General features: G+C 44.6%; 1 protein-coding gene across 4 annotated transcripts in view; it reads left to right on the top strand.

Annotated features, from left to right (window-relative positions):
• Positions 1–15,290, top strand: part of arid4b (AT-rich interaction domain 4B) — a 38,534-nt gene that overhangs the window by 19,366 nt on the left and 3,878 nt on the right. For 2 of the 4 annotated variants that reach the window (XM_030070042.1, XM_030070041.1), the window contains exons 8-20: positions 839–980; positions 2,423–2,502; positions 6,324–6,400; positions 7,400–7,548; positions 7,681–7,753; positions 8,418–8,512; positions 8,633–8,730; positions 9,135–9,336; positions 9,518–9,732; positions 12,295–12,477; positions 13,491–13,575; positions 13,683–13,890; positions 14,031–15,263. In XM_030070042.1, the coding sequence (XP_029925902.1) occupies positions 839–980; positions 2,423–2,502; positions 6,324–6,400; positions 7,400–7,548; positions 7,681–7,753; positions 8,418–8,512; positions 8,633–8,730; positions 9,135–9,336; positions 9,518–9,732; positions 12,295–12,477; positions 13,491–13,575; positions 13,683–13,890; positions 14,031–15,263 (2,840 nt within the window). The remainder of the gene's footprint in view (positions 1–838; positions 981–2,422; positions 2,503–6,323; positions 6,401–7,399; positions 7,549–7,680; positions 7,754–8,417; positions 8,513–8,632; positions 8,731–9,134; positions 9,337–9,517; positions 9,733–12,294; positions 12,478–13,490; positions 13,576–13,682; positions 13,891–14,030; positions 15,264–15,290) is intronic. The other 2 variants (XM_030070043.1, XM_030070044.1) reach the window with 2 other exon arrangements.

Below are 15,290 nucleotides of genomic sequence, written 5' to 3'. Positions count from 1 at the left end.
GAGCTGCTACTTTTTTAATGTTTTAAAATTATCTAGTTTTGCAACACAACAGATGGTTAATGAAAAGCGAATTTGATAATGGAATTCTTACGCCTTCCTCCACTGACACTCAGTTGTGCAAATCAGATCCTGTTGTGATTGTATCTAGCCTTTTTATGCACAGCAAATATTAAGGTGCTATCCCAATATTTTGGCAGTTCAGTGAACAAACAGGAAGTTTCTGTTTTTACACAGCAGTGCAACACCTTTGCGGTGGAAGAAAGTGCTTCCACCACAAATCTTTTCATCAGTTGTAGATCTAGCAACAGGATCCCCGTGGGAGCGCCTCGCTCATTCAGATGTTTTCACTGGTTTCAGAGCTTTGAATCTGAACATGGTTTTGGTAATGCAACTGGTTCCTGGCAGTTAGGCGACATATTTTGTTGACATGCAGGAGTTTGGAGCATATGGAGGCAGGCACTGCTCTGTGTGTGTCCAACAGCGAAGAATTGAGTCACCAGAATTCAAACATTAATTTGAAATTGTGAATATTTTCAGACTGTTATCTCCTCATAGTGGTATTCTGCAAACATTCACACATCAACAGTCTAAGCTGTGTCTGGATGCTTTTAGCGTGTTTGTGTTTAAAGGCATGCTCTTAATTTGTGAATTGGTACCCAATGGAAAGGAGCTGTGATAACTGTTGAATGGGGTCACTGTAAAAGAAGGCACATATATGTACATCCACGTGCTCTCTGCGCCTTTCTGAGATCTGTCAGTATCTACATCTCAGAATTGCTCAGTTAAACAGTTAATTTTGCCTCTCATGCAGTGAGTAAAATGTCCTTTTCTTCCACAGTCAAGAGGAAGAGTCATCGTCCTCGTCCAGTGAAGAAGAGGAGAGCGATCAGCGGCAGAATGAGGATCTATTTGGCAAAGTGGTGTGTGTGGAGGGGGTCATCACCGGGGACAAAAAGAAAACCACGTGGTATCCTGCACTGGTGAGCTCACTGTCTCTTCCTGCCTCCCTGCACTCTGCTCCATCACTGTTAGGGAGCAGGGACCCACTGCTGCTGGTCCTCCAATCCAATCAGAGAATTGTACCATTTCATCTAAACGGCTGGTTATGTAACCTCAGCACTAAGGATGATGTTATTGGTTCAGACTTCCCCACCATGAGATGTAGCATGCTAGACTGTGTTGGAAATGCACATTAGGATCAGATTGCTCATTTGTAAATTTGTAAAAAAAGGCCTTTTTTCACTGTTTACTTCTGTAGTGCAAAGAAATGGAGCACAACACTGCTGAACTCCTAGGAAAAAGGAAAAAGTAGCAGATGTGACTTTTGTTTTCACTGATGTGCAGAACAATGCTGCACAAACACTGATTTAATGTGAGAGTTATCAGTCTTTTCCAGTCCTTTTCTCTCCGCCCTCCCTTCACTCTCAGCCACTGTTAGCACACAGTGAAATGGTGACAGGCGTTGTTTGTTTATGTAAGTGGTACATGTAGAACTGGGAGAGTGGGAGAGGGTGGGGGACGCTGTCCCTTTAACTATTCCTGTGTAGTCAGCAGAGCCCCGCCTCCAGTGTTTGTTGTTCTTGGCTGCTGCTGATGGAGCTCCACACTGCCTCCTTGTGACAGCCCAGGGAACTCCAACACAGGGCACCCTGGCATTGTTTACACTGCTGCCGTATGGCACCGAGACAGAGGGGTGGAGTAGTACACTGGTAGATGTCTTGCAGCAACAGATGAGACATGGAAAAGGTTGTAAGGAACAATGTGTTCTTAGTTGAAGGGTCAAACAAAATGCAAAGAAGATGTGTGTGTGTGTGTGTGTGTGTGTGTGTGTGTGTGTGTGTGTGTGTGTGTGTGTGTGTGTGTGTGTGTGTGTGTGTGTGTGTGTGTGTGTGTGTGTGTGTGTGTGTGTGTGTGTGTGAAATGGCTACATTTGTTTGCATGTGTGCAGTGCAACATATGTGTGACAGAGGGAATTGATGAGACTGAGAAAATGTGAGTATATGTATTTGAGCAAAAACATGCCTTATGCAAGCATGTGTGTCATAGAGACAGAGAGAGCAGGAGCATGCAGGCAGTCAAGTAAAACAGAGAGAGTCCTGGTGGAAATCAAATCTCCGTAACAGCAGCAGTGCCTCCTCTGGTTTAGACCCTGGCACTGGAACAACTCCCACTGTTGTGCTCATGAGCTCCAGTAAACAGCAGCAGCACATGCTGCGAGTGGGCGTGCAACCCTCACATATCGCTCTTCATCTCACTCACTCGCTTGTCCTTGTTTTGTAGACGGCATATTTTGTAATCCATCAGCGTGGCCTTTTGCTGAAGCATCTGTAGTCATTGACTCAATTTCTGATGCCCCAAAGTCCCCCAGCTCCCCCCCACCTCGTCTGACCTTTCTCTCTCTTTTTCTCTGCACATAATCAAGGTCATCTCCCCGGACTGCCATGAAGATGTGACTATGAAGAAGGACAACATTTTTGTTCGTTCATTCAAGGATGGGAAATTGTGAGTCATGTAAACTATTGTGATGAAAATCTCATTTATGCTATGTGTAAAGCATGCCCGTCATGAGGCTGTAAATGTGATTTATAAAGGGACACTTGTGCAGCATTCCACTGCTAAACAAAGTCTATGTACTGCTTTATATAATGGGCAAAGAGATGCTTGAGTGCACCATATTGTGTTCATATTCTGTAGGGCTGCATAATATATCGTCCAAAATTTATCAGATGTTGCAGTTTCTTTTAATTTAATATAGATTTTAAGTTTAGCTATTTAACATTTATTTCAGTGTTTTGGAAATACTTCCTTTTGCTCCACAGTGATAAAGTGTTGAACTTTCTGATAAACCTCCTGCTTATGACCAATAACAATATTTCTGGACTGTCAGTTTCTCGACTTGATTTACTGATTGTGTGTATTTTAAATATGAATTAAAATGCCCTTGAAGAATGTAGTATCAGAATGCAGCTCTTGCAAGATATTCCATTCTTTCATATTTCATTGTCCGTATGAATTCAACATATTAAGTTGTACTATGCAGCGAGAATGCTGGAATGTGGCAGTTCCACTGCATGATACTGACAAAGAGAATGGTTAAGGTTTATTAAATAAATATCAAAGGACAGTGCCACATGCGAGGTGCAGCCTCCCAACTTAAGGTAAGAGATGCCTTTCCTGCCAGCTCTGGGTTGATTTTTCCCCTCAGGCTGTAACTTACTGGTGAGGCAAGACAGCATAGCTTCCCTACAAGCTGCCCTCAGTGAGAAACTACACAGTTAGATTGTGTTATGTGTCTCTGGCAAAGAGAGGAATAAGGCCTGTCGAGAGGCTCCTCTCAGGTGGTGGTTAGTTACTGCAGTCAGAACGTTCACTCTGTGTGGGTAGAAACATGGTCCAAACTCAACATAAATCAATCTGACTGCTGCTCACTTGGCCAAAGATTACCTTGCAGTCTGTTTGCATTCCATTGATGACTGTCTCAGGCCTCGAGTCTGCATTCCACACTAGATGTCCTGTGCAACTTAGCAGCGCCCCAAACGCACCTGAAGACATATTTGCAGCAGCAGGAGTTTGACGAGGCTCTCTTATCATTTGTAGTTTAGCGGGCTGAGAGGTGAAGGGTGCAGCTGATGATGAGTGGGATAAGATAAGGGATGATTATTCAGAGAGGAAATGGAAGCAGTGTAATTCACTCAGGTCACTTCCTTATCAGTTGCCTGAGTAGCTAGAACTCCAGGTGGCGACTGAGGGAGGCAACAACTGTTTATTGACTACCTTTGAAAGCTTCCCGTAATACCAGTAGCTTGTTACAAATTACACCGTAGTATCCCAACTGGCTTCCTCAGATCCAGTTTAATTTAGTTCCTGTTAAGGAACAATTTGATTTCACTCATCAGTTAAGTCGACACTGACACAAACAAGATTGGCAAGTGTTTTGGAATGAAAACAAAAATTAATCAAGCATTAGACGGATCTAACTTCATTTTATCCATGGCTGAAAGCAGAAAATCAAATAAAGCACTGAAGTCCAGAAATATGCATTGTTAATGGTGAGATTGTTGTCTACCAAGGTTATTTTGGTCAGGTGGATTTTAAAAAGAAAGAAAAAGAAACACATTATTTTTACAGTATTGATAGCCAATGTTGGTATTTGATATTTTCCAGAAATAAGCAGTTTGATCCATCAGGCTTGCCTCTTTATATTACACCAAAGATTAATCAATATGTGCCTTGTTTGCTGTCACTGCATGGGCCACAACTTCTACTTCCAGCTCCCAACAATTACTCATCCTGCAGAGAAAAAGTTTCTTAGATGATTTATATAGACATTTTTAACACAAAGTGAGTAGGGATACAATTTTAATGGAGACAAAGACAAAGTTTCTAGTATATTTATCTGATTGAATTTTTGCACACATCAGAGTATAATCTGAAGTGGATTCACAAGTGCCGTCATAAAATAACAGTCTTTCAGATAGTCTGCAGCTTCCTATTTTTCACTCCTGTGGCAGTTTACCAAGCTTGTCTGATGGATCAAACTGACATGTACCACACACACTTTGATCATCATCCTTTATAACTGCTTTTGTTACTTTTTGTTTTGTATTTTGTCTCAGTGTACTGTTTTATCAGTGTTATTCAAATGCATTGTTCCTTGTGTAATATGCTCTTTGAAGAGAGGTCCCATGTGAAAGCCTTCTGACCTCCTGTGTAATGCCAGGGGCAGCTTGTTTGCTTTGCTTTGAGGAGTTTGACTCTTGCTAGTGATGTTAACCATTCAGCGTCCTCTCAGGAACAATGGCCTTGGGATAACATTTGTGGGGAAAGCAAGGTCACGCCCAGAGGGGAGACTTGAGTTTTTCAGGAAGTGTCTCACTTTGTCAGATCTTGTTACCAAAGTGACAATAGAAACAGAAGCCCTTTCTGCTTTGGCTTATTTGGTTGACTTGCAAACTTGTCTGCAACCACTCTAAGGAAGTGCACACAAAAAAAAGGACAGCTTAATCATTTTGATTTGGTATTTAACACAGACTGTCACACTAATGGAACGGCTAAAGTGCATTTTTTCAAAAAGCAGCGATGCCTCAAGTGCATAATGACAAGAACAAGTTGGGATAGTGTTGACTGGCTACCCGCTTTGTCACTGAAATCATGGTGAATGTCATCTGGCCTCCACACTGAGAGGGCTAAAGGAAAAAAAAGGGGAATAATATTTTAGATAATGCATTGCTCAGTTATCTGTAACCTAAAGCTTACTCAGTTGAACAAGTACTTTATTAGCTTGCTTGTGGGTATCCGTCAGCAAGGCAGCAATGAAAAGCAGTTTCAGCATTATCGACATCATCTCTATGAATGTCAATTTTAGAGTAAATAACGAAGTGAAGGACCAGGTTCAATCAAGAGGAGAGTCATGCGGCAGTATTTCAACACAGGGAGTTGTATTTTTTATTTTTTTTAATCTTTTTCAGCCACTCTAAATTCACTCCGTGGCAAATCTAGCCATTGGATCAGCTCAAGTACTTACCTAGGTCAGCAGGTACCTCTGCAACATCTCTGTGGCCCCCAAAGCTAGCCACAGACTGCCTTCATCTTAAAAAACAAACTCTACTGAAGCAGAGGGAGCTACCGTATATCTTCCAAATGACCTACACTCGGTTACTTCTTTTCCTGAAGAATCACATCCGTTGTGGTTGATATAAGATGCAGTGGTGTAGTATAGTGCTACGACTGGGAGGAAGAAGTCTGTGTTCTGTCCACCCAGGTCTTGAGGTTGTTTTGATGCCGTGCTGAGGTAGCAAACAGAGAGAGGACTTGTTTTCTCCCTGCCAGTGTTTTTAATTAACAAGACTTAACGGTGGCCCAAGGCAGCCCTGATATCCAGCTGTGAAAGTTAAAGCACGTACCCAGATGGACCGAAGCGTTTTATCAATTTACCAACAAGTACTTCATCAGACTCCAAATTTGATACTTCAGACTTTCATTTTGGCATTCACAGCATATTAAGCGAGACTGTGTCCAAGTACAAATTGAAATGCCGGAATGGCAAAAAGCTGATTAGTTTTTGTTTTTTGTTTTTTTTTTTAAATGTCTGATGCATCTCATTGAGCGTCTGCAGGTGTTTGCCCTCAAGTCAGTCTGCTCTCACTGTTTTTGATACTTACTACACCAAGATTCAGCTCTGGGATGTGTGTGGAAACTTGCCGTGATTTCATTTAGATTTTGTAGGAGAGAGCAGTTAAAGTGCTTCCGCCACCTAATACTGTCTACAGACAAGTTGAGGTCATTTTCGTGCACATGTTGATCGAAATTGCTCTGTGTTGCAGTTACATGGTGCTGCGGAAGGACATTTGTGAGATGAACAGTGATTCTCCTCCTAAGGCCGACGCAGGGCTCAAACCAGGTGGGTTCACTCCGCAGGGCTGAAAGAACTGGAGCATGAGAACGCATTTAGTCACCGTCATCTATGTGTCGGCCTGTATGTTGACACGCTCAGTGGAGAGTGCTTGCAGAGCAGGTAGCGGGGAGGCAGACTGAAGAAAGAGAAGTGTTATTTTCAGTCTCCGCAATGAAACGGTGAAGGGCTCCTGTCACCACGGAGTCTATTTTAGTTTGAAGTCAAAACCAGGCTTTTTATATAGTGCCCACATTGTCAACTCCATACTTCTTACTCTCATAATTACAGCATTTTTATTATCAACCTCTTGGTATTCACAGGTGGTTGACTCACAATTGTGACATTTTATGCACTGTAAAAGCACAAAGTGAGCGTCGGTTAAGGTGGTTGAATGTTATTTAAACCCACCTGTGACAGTGTGGCTGAACACTCCCGCTGCAAACATGGCAGCAGGAACTCCTGCACGAGCCCCAGCAGATATTCCTCACACACTTTCCAGGCCGCATTTTTTCACGGTTACTTTTCGAATGTTTTCATCAATTTTTCATACACCCCTGTTTTTCTTTGAGCTTCCATTATGTGCAGACTCCACAATGCACTAATATTTGTGTAAAACATCTCTAGATGTGATCGCATTGAAATTATGATCCAATTGTTTAGCAGAACAGTGTTTTCTAAACCAGCGTGTCACCCTGCAGGCATCCGTCATTAAAATGCAGTAACATCGTTGTGTCAGTAGATAAAGTATTTAGTCTGATGCCACTATGGTGTAATTCAATCTTATTTACTGCGTCATTACTCCGTTGCTGGGCCCACTCACACACACATAAGATTGGTTTCAAGCCACATCGCCAAAAACTAGTCTTGGATTTAGAACATTTTGGCCATTCTCGTGATATCTCCTTTAAGTATGACATTGTATCTTACATATTACATGCACAAGATGAAAAAAACACCATGAATATCTTATTGAGGTGTTTGTGTGTGTGTGTGTGTATGTGACAGCACTGGATGCAGCCTTGGAGTTCCAGCGGCAGTTGGCGGTGCCGAGCACCTGGAGGACAGAGGTGAAAGAAGAGAGCTCGAGCAGTGAAGACGATGATGAGGAGGAAGAGGAGGAGCAGGAAGAGGATGCTAGCAGTGAAGAGGAGGAGGTACTGTCAGGAGCAAGCGCTTGCTGTGACCCTATGAGCTCTGACTACAACAATATTCAGTCGCGACCTAAATCCAAACAGCGTTCTCGCTGAGTCAAGCCCGACGTTTTATTTCCTATTTCCTGTTGGCAGGAGGAAGTGGAGCCGTTCCCAGAGGAAAGGGAGAACTTCCTGCAGCAGCTGTACAAGTTCATGGAGGACAGAGGTGAGCCTAGACTACAATCAATACATATAGCTGCAGCCCCTTAAAAATTAGAAAAGAAAAAATAGTGTATTTTTAATGGTTCAGTTTCGAGGCAACTGTAAAATTAGATCAGATTTGATGATATTTAGTGGTAGAAAATTCCATGTATTGTGCAGTTTCACAAAATGAAATGAAATGAATGGGTTTGACAGTAGTGTCTGAATTATTCTCCTGGTTGTATAATAATAATATAATAATTTAATAAGATTTATTTATATAGCACCTTTAAAAACAGAGCTTAAAAAGTGCTTTTGACTGACACAGCCAAAGCAGAATACTCAGTAAGCAAAATAACAACAGAAAGATAAGGTTAAAACAGGAAAACAAAAGATGCAAAACACAGTTGAGAGAAAACGGATGGATGTTGAAGGATAAAGGCGGTAAAAAAGGTAAAAAGGCAGTAGAAACAACAAAGAAAAAAAAAGGTCACTACTACAGAACACGGTTAACAGAATATATCAAACGTGTTGGGAATCGTGTTCCTAAACATTTGTTACCTTTGTTTAGTCACAGTTCAACACAAAAACACACACAGCTGCAACTTATACAATTAGACACAGTTAAATAAGTCGTTTTTGGAAAATATCTACCATTTACCATCTCAACCCACTCCATGTTTCTTCAGGAACTCCAATCAACAAGCGGCCTGTACTGGGCTACAGGAACCTCAACCTCTTCAAGCTCTACAGGCTCGTGCACAAACTGGGAGGCTTTGACAACGTGAGTGCCATATCGGCGTCTTGTTAATGTAGTTAAATTTTGACCACAATGTTGTTGTTTTTTTTCTGTCTGATGCTGACTGACTATGAATCATCTTCCTCTCCTTCCATGTTTCAACAGATTGAAAGTGGCTCAGTTTGGAAGCAAGTCTACCAGGATCTGGGAATCCCTGTGCTCAACTCAGCCGCCGGCTACAATGTCAAATGTGCTTACCGCAAGTACGTCCAGACTCTACCTCCACGTCTCCTTATAGCCTTCAGCTCTGTTGGGTCCACAGAACTTATGTTCTTTAATCTTGCTCATTCTGCATTCTTTCACCAAAGTTGACATGCGGTTTGTAGCATGTTTTACTTTCCTTATGCCCAACCGTATGTCTTTTGTACAACCTATACAGCCTCTGTTTTCAGTGCAATCCTCAAGAGCCACTCAAGAGTTCCTGCCTTTGAAAAATTCACTTTTAGCTGTTTAGGGACAGCAAAACAGATGTTAAAGTTTCATTGAGTGATAAGCGTGTTCATTACCGCAGCAGGTGCTTGGCTGAAGTGTTTTTGAGAGGGCTTGCACAATTAGACAGGTGTCCTTTGTGTATATGTTAATGAGGAGTGGATGTATTCCCATGCAGGTACTTGTATGGTTTCGAGGAGTACTGCACCTCCACCGCCATCACCTTCAGGATGGACCTCCCTCTGAAGCAGGCTCCCAAGGCGGATGTTAAGCCTGAGGTGGAGTCAGAAAGCACCGCCCCTGCAGCCTCCAGTTCTGCGGAGGATCAGAAGACCCACCTTGATGGAGAGCCTTGCAGTGTCCAGCCTGCAGCCTGCAAGGTGCATTCTCCTAAATTTCACCATACCCATAAATGCCCCAGAGATTTTGTTGTGTCATATAAAAGCTTCGTCCTCTGCCTTTCATGTGTGCCGTGTTTCTCTAAACAGTGTCTCTCATTTGTAAGACATTTCTCCATACCACCCATGGGTGTGAGGTACTAAAAGCATCCCTCTCCCACAGGAGGAGAAGAGTGACTCAGCGAGGAGCGTAACAGAGCCCGAGTCATCAAAGCCTGAGCGAAAAGATGGCGGCAACAATGACGTTGACGACGATGAAGATGAGGACGACAGTCCCCGCAAAGGAGATGCAGACGAGGGCACATCGATGGCTCGCCTCGGAGCTGAGAACATGAATCAGGAGCCGGAGGAAGAGCGGGAGGACAAGGACAACTCTGGGTAGGTGATCCGACTTGATGGGCCCTGCACCGGGGTAGGGCTGTGGTAATATTCACAGGACAGATCTATGGCCTCTCCTCAGCTCCACAGGGCGTCTGCATAGTGAAATGTGCTGTCAATATTTTATCTCTAAGTAAGACACTTAAGTGTTTTGCTCTTAAAATTATATGTTCGTAAGTGTGAGGCCTTGCAGACATAATGAAGCCATAAGCATATCCTGCAGCTGAGGAGTGATGGCCTTTCTGGCCTCTGTCAGATGTTCGACCACCGATACCCCCTAGTCCAGCTCTACTCGCCATTTAACTGCTGTAGACAGAGAAAGAGGGAAACTCACCCTACCTGAGCTCTCCTCTCTGCTAACTAAGCTCTTACCCACCGTCCTCTGTGCTGTTATTTCTCATGGCTTAGTTGGTACCAGCTGGCAGAGACACCTTACAGCACTAAAGCCTGACTGACTGCTACCTGTCTACTGGCCTCTCGCTTTCCGTTTGTTTCTCCTTCTTTCATTTTCCCTTTCTCTTTCTCAGTTTCTTTCTCTTTCTCTTTAACTTTCTTTATCTCTCCATCTCTGCCTCTTTCTGTCGTTTCTCTCTCCCTCTCTCTCTGTGTTGCTGTGATTCGCTGAACACGGCCAGGCTCACTCAGTCAGCACACAGCGAAACATGGCTGTGCTCGTCTCAATTTTCTGCCCTTTCTTGATCTCTACCAAAGCTTTTTGTGCTCATCTCTCTCTTTCTCTCTCGCTCTCTTTCTCTCTTTCTCTCCCTCTCCAGCTCTCTCGCTCTCTCTCTCTCTCTTTCTTCTCATTTGTGGCTTTTGGTGTCAGCTTTATTAAATGTTCCATGTCAGTATGTTAATGTTGTCACTGATGCATTTAAACTCTAGAGGCACCACGGCAGTTTAAAGGCAGCAACCTCTAGAGGGACATTTTGTAGATAAATGATTGCTCCTCTTATTGCTATGGTTTGCTCTCAGTTAGATGCCATTCTCCCATCCTCCTCTGGTTTAGATCACTGTTCCCTGTCCAGTTTAGATCTAGTCTGTGTCCATTTCTTCACTCTTCACTTTGGTAATATGAAGTAGGACATCTGTGCTAAGGTTGCTTGATAACGTAAGACGTTCATTTGAGTTTTTCTCGTAAGCTTGATAGGCCAAAGCCACCGGGAACTGGGTAGTACCGCTGCCACACTTTTGCCAAATAATAGGCTTGCTGTAGTTCCTCATGCATCTGGTTTAAGGGATGGTAGAGTTCCCCAACTTGTGCTGTTGCTCTATCTTTAATTTTATCGCCCAAGGCCCCGGGCACACTAGAGGATTATCGGTCCAGTTAACATCTTATTTGGACATCCTGTCACTTGGGAGGGGAACCTCTGATCTGAGGCTTGGTCAGAGCCGGTGGCCTGCAAAGATTATCCTGTTCTGTGAGGAGTTTACAGATTCAATCCCACAGCGATAGCAGTCTGATGGTATCTCTTTGTCGCCTACATGTTTGTTGCTATATCTCAGTGTATGACACCGTGTCCTTGCCTAAACATCGGGTTGAAGCTGTTTTTTTTTTTTTTTTTAAACTGAGGGACAAAAAAAAATCTAAATGCATTTTATGATTGATGCATTGTGTTTTCAAAACCGGCTGGGATGTGTAAGATCTTCTACTGTGTCCCCTGCCTTAAAAGAGAGGAAGTTTTTTTTAAATGATCCGCCTTGGACTGCTGCAGAAATAAGTGCATCTTTATTATGGTTTTTCAAATATCAGCTGTCAGCAGAAAGCGCATGCTCCAAGCAGTACTTATGGGTGGGATTGTGTGACGTAGTGTTTTGTAACTGCTCTTTGTGGCAGCAGCCCAAATTGGATATTGCAACCATGCTTCTCTCTCAGTGCTGTAGTCTCGCTTAAAATTGCTGCGCTGCTTGCCAACTTACGCTTTGCCCTGCTAACCTGCCCCTGTGGCCCCTGCGCCTAAACCACCACTGGCACTGTACCACCACCCGTATCCTCCAGCTTCAACCTACTGACTGTTCCCCACTAGCTCCTCCTTGTGGCTGTTTTGTCTCTTACTGAACCCCTAGCCACTGTGTGTGTGTATGAGTGTGTGTGTGCGCGCGTGCATGTGTGACTGAACGTCCTAAGTATGTTGTGTGATGTAGGGTTAGATGGCTAACGGCAGTTTCATTTCCCATTCAAGATGACTGAATTTGATTTTGTCATGAAAGTATGATGTATTTCTTACTGAAACACTCCATGTAATGTTCTGTGAGAGCTTGTCTAGACCGTAGGTTGCTGCAGGTTACACACTGGAGTAGAGATATGATGGGACAAGAGTGAAGGGTTAGATGGCAGGTTTATGACTCTTGACAAAATGTGGGGAAGGAAATTTTTAGTACTGTTTTTACTTAAGGGACCTACTATTGTTATGGGTCAGTGCAGGACAGGGCAAGGTGGAATGAATTTAGCATAAAATAGGCTTGTTAGCACCAGGTAGTGAGGTGGGCGGGTGTGGGCGGGGCTGTTGTGTTCACTGGGGCAGCCTAGGGCCAGGAAGTGCTGAACTGTCTTTCTTGCAGGGATGACAGCAGTCAGGAGGGGGAGGAAGGGGAGGAGTTTGAGTGTTACCCCCCGGGGATGAAGGTGCAGGTGAGGTATGGGCGAGGCCGCAATCTGAAGACGTACGAGGCCACTGTGAAAGAGGCAGACGTGGAGGGGGGAGAGGTGCTCTACCTGGTGCACTACTGTGGCTGGAACGTCAGGTAAGACAGGACCTGGGGAGAATCACCTAATGTCTATATTCACCCTCTAAAAAAAAAAAAAAAAAAAAAAAAAGACATCTCTTACCTTCAATTCAGCTCAGGGGATCACCACTATGCAGGTATCCCCATAGCAGTAACAGATACATCCCTCCCTCACAATTCTGCTTCATCCAATCCAGTCCCCTAGTCAGTACTCTGATTATGGATTACATTGAGCCATCTAGTGGCAGAAACAGAATTGGGTTGATATGTACCACTCCTCAGGTTCCCTCACTCAGTTACAACTGAATCCCCTGTCTGTCTGTCCCCCTGCTGTCTGTCTCAATGAAGTCTACAGGCGGGCTGAATTTTCGCCAGTTTTACTCTTGGCAATGGTTTTATCTAAACCATTTTGACAGAACATTGGAGCATACAATATGATGTAGAAATGTAGGCCACCCTTGGGATCTCTGAAAGGCCAAATAAAATGCTGCTACACTCACCTCTACCTCTCAACCCTCTCCCCCCTCCCCAGCGGGTCAGGGTTAATGTAGTGCTAAGTAGAGTGTTAGGGTACCATGACACAGAGGTTAACTTTCCTGCTTCCTGGTGAGACCAGTTTACGTATTTCATCGTCTCAATGTTGTTGTGTGGTCCTCTAGCACTCTATAATTAGAGGGATGTTCTCTGCATTGTGTCTGTCGTGTGTGACGTTGTGAAACTTTCATTTACTTCATACGATCCAAGTAGCACCCTTGGTACTGTTGGAACTTTCTTGAATTTGTTTTGTTTTGTTTCTTTTTGTAGTTGTCGGTTTTCATAATGTTTCTTTCTTCATTGTAAAGGTTTGTCTTTCCCACACAATACCATTGGATCTCTTTTTTCTTTGCTGTTGAGGCTTATTGTGTCACAGCAACAAGTTGGAGTCAGAGAGGTGTCAGTGTGGTGGAGTGTGTGTGTGAGAGCGAGTGTTTGTAGCTCCTTTCTAAGATCCGAATGATGAGATTGTTTATTGTGTTTGTATTTTTCATTAGATATGATGAATGGATCAAGGCAGACAAGATTGTTCGCCCAGCCAATAAGAATGTACCAAAAATAAAGCATCGCAAAAAAATAAAGGTATGAGTTTGGAGAGTTACAAGCTTATGAATTCCAGCTACCTTCTTACGAATTCCAACCACCTTGATATTATGAATTGAACCACTGACAGTATTGAATTCCAACAGAACAAAGCAGAGAGGGAGCGAGACAGGTTGGAGAGGCTCAGCGAAAGAGAAGACCTCGGCCCTTCACCCAACAATAACCGTGTCCCACGCTCCAAATGTGGCCTGGGCCAGGATGTCTTTTCCAAGATGGAGGAGGGTGAGGACAAAGGGACTCAGCAGTCTCCAGTCAAGTCTATAGAAATTACTTCTATCCTCAATGGCCTGCAAGGTAGCAACACTCGTGAGCCTGTAGTCCTCATGCACACTTACAGCAGATTAGGTCTATGTTTGTCTCTAAAGTGGCTGATTTTATATGCTTCTGTTGCCATGCTATTGAAACTAATAGAAAGTTTGTCTCGTTTGCCTCAGCCTCTGAGATTTCCACAGATGAAAGTGAGCACGAGGATGAGGAAGGGGAGCATAATGAAGACGATCGTCCAGGTTGCCGTAGCAGCCTCAGAAAAGGCCCACCAGAACCTCCACAGACATCGGAGCGTTGGGAGGGCGGGACCCCTCCTGAAGGATCGAAACCTCCTTCAGTCTCAGGAAAGAGCCAAGATCCAATCAGTCCAGAGGCTTCAGAGGCAGGGAAGCGCCGAAACCAAGCAGAGGTAGAGGGAGAAGCAAGCACTAGGAAGAGGAAATCTGAGGTTGCAGCAGAGAGGACCCCTAAAGGCCAATCCAAAGCCAAGACCAGGAACACCAGGAGTGCAGACTGGCTACCTGGAGGCTCTCCCAGGAAGCTAGAGGAGAGAGGAGCCGGTGCTGGGGAGGAGAGGGCAGCCTCATCCAGCAGCAGCTCAGAAGATGAAGGAGCAGCACTTGCCGAGTCCCAGGCTGAGGGAGGTGAGCGAAGCCGCCCAAAAAGCAAAGCTTCCCCTTCAAAGAAGTACAACGGGATGAAGGAGAAAAACAAAACAGCCCGACCTGCTGGCTTCTGGGAGATCCCTGAAAAGAGAGTTAAAATGGCTGGGAGTGCAGAGGAAAGGCCTGCTGTCCGTACAAAGGGCCAGAAGGATGTGTGGTCTAGCATCCAGGCCCAGTGGCCCAAGAAGACCCTGAAAGAGCTGTTCTCTGACTCGGACACGGAGGCTGCCACATCTCCTCCCCCAACCGTGTCGTCAGGCCTGGAGGAGCCCAGAGTAGAGCAGGACGCTGGGCCTGAGGACGAAGCATCAGAGGAGCAGATGGACAATGACAAATTGCAGGAGTTTCCCAGCAGTGGCAGTAACTCTGTACTCAACACACCCCCGACAACGCCCGAGTCCCCTTCAATGGGGGGTAGTACCATGGAAGACTCTGGCCAAGCACCACCTTCCTCCCCTCCACCGTCCATAGCACCTGCCTTGCCTTCAGAGCCGGCTTCTGCCACCCTTCCACCAGGACCCATACAGGATGAAGGTGCGGGTGTGCGCAGTGAGACAGACAGCAGCACAGTGGAGGTGGAGAGTCTGGGTGGGGAGCTGCAAGACCTCCCTCAGGACGAAGGGGCAGGATCCCCCTCTAAAGCCTTCGACGCCAGCCTTTCCTGCAACAGCAACAGCAACTGCAGCCTAGAGCTGAGCAGCAGCAGCCAACAGGAGAGTGAACAGAAGTCAAAAGGTAGGAATTACGGCAATAAAATCTTTT

This window comes from Myripristis murdjan, chromosome 15 (assembly GCF_902150065.1).
Source record: "Myripristis murdjan chromosome 15, fMyrMur1.1, whole genome shotgun sequence".
Taxonomy (NCBI): Eukaryota; Metazoa; Chordata; class Actinopteri; order Holocentriformes; family Holocentridae; genus Myripristis; species Myripristis murdjan.
The sequence above is the reverse complement of the archived record's forward strand: the minus strand, read 5'-3'. Positions and strand labels throughout refer to the sequence as shown.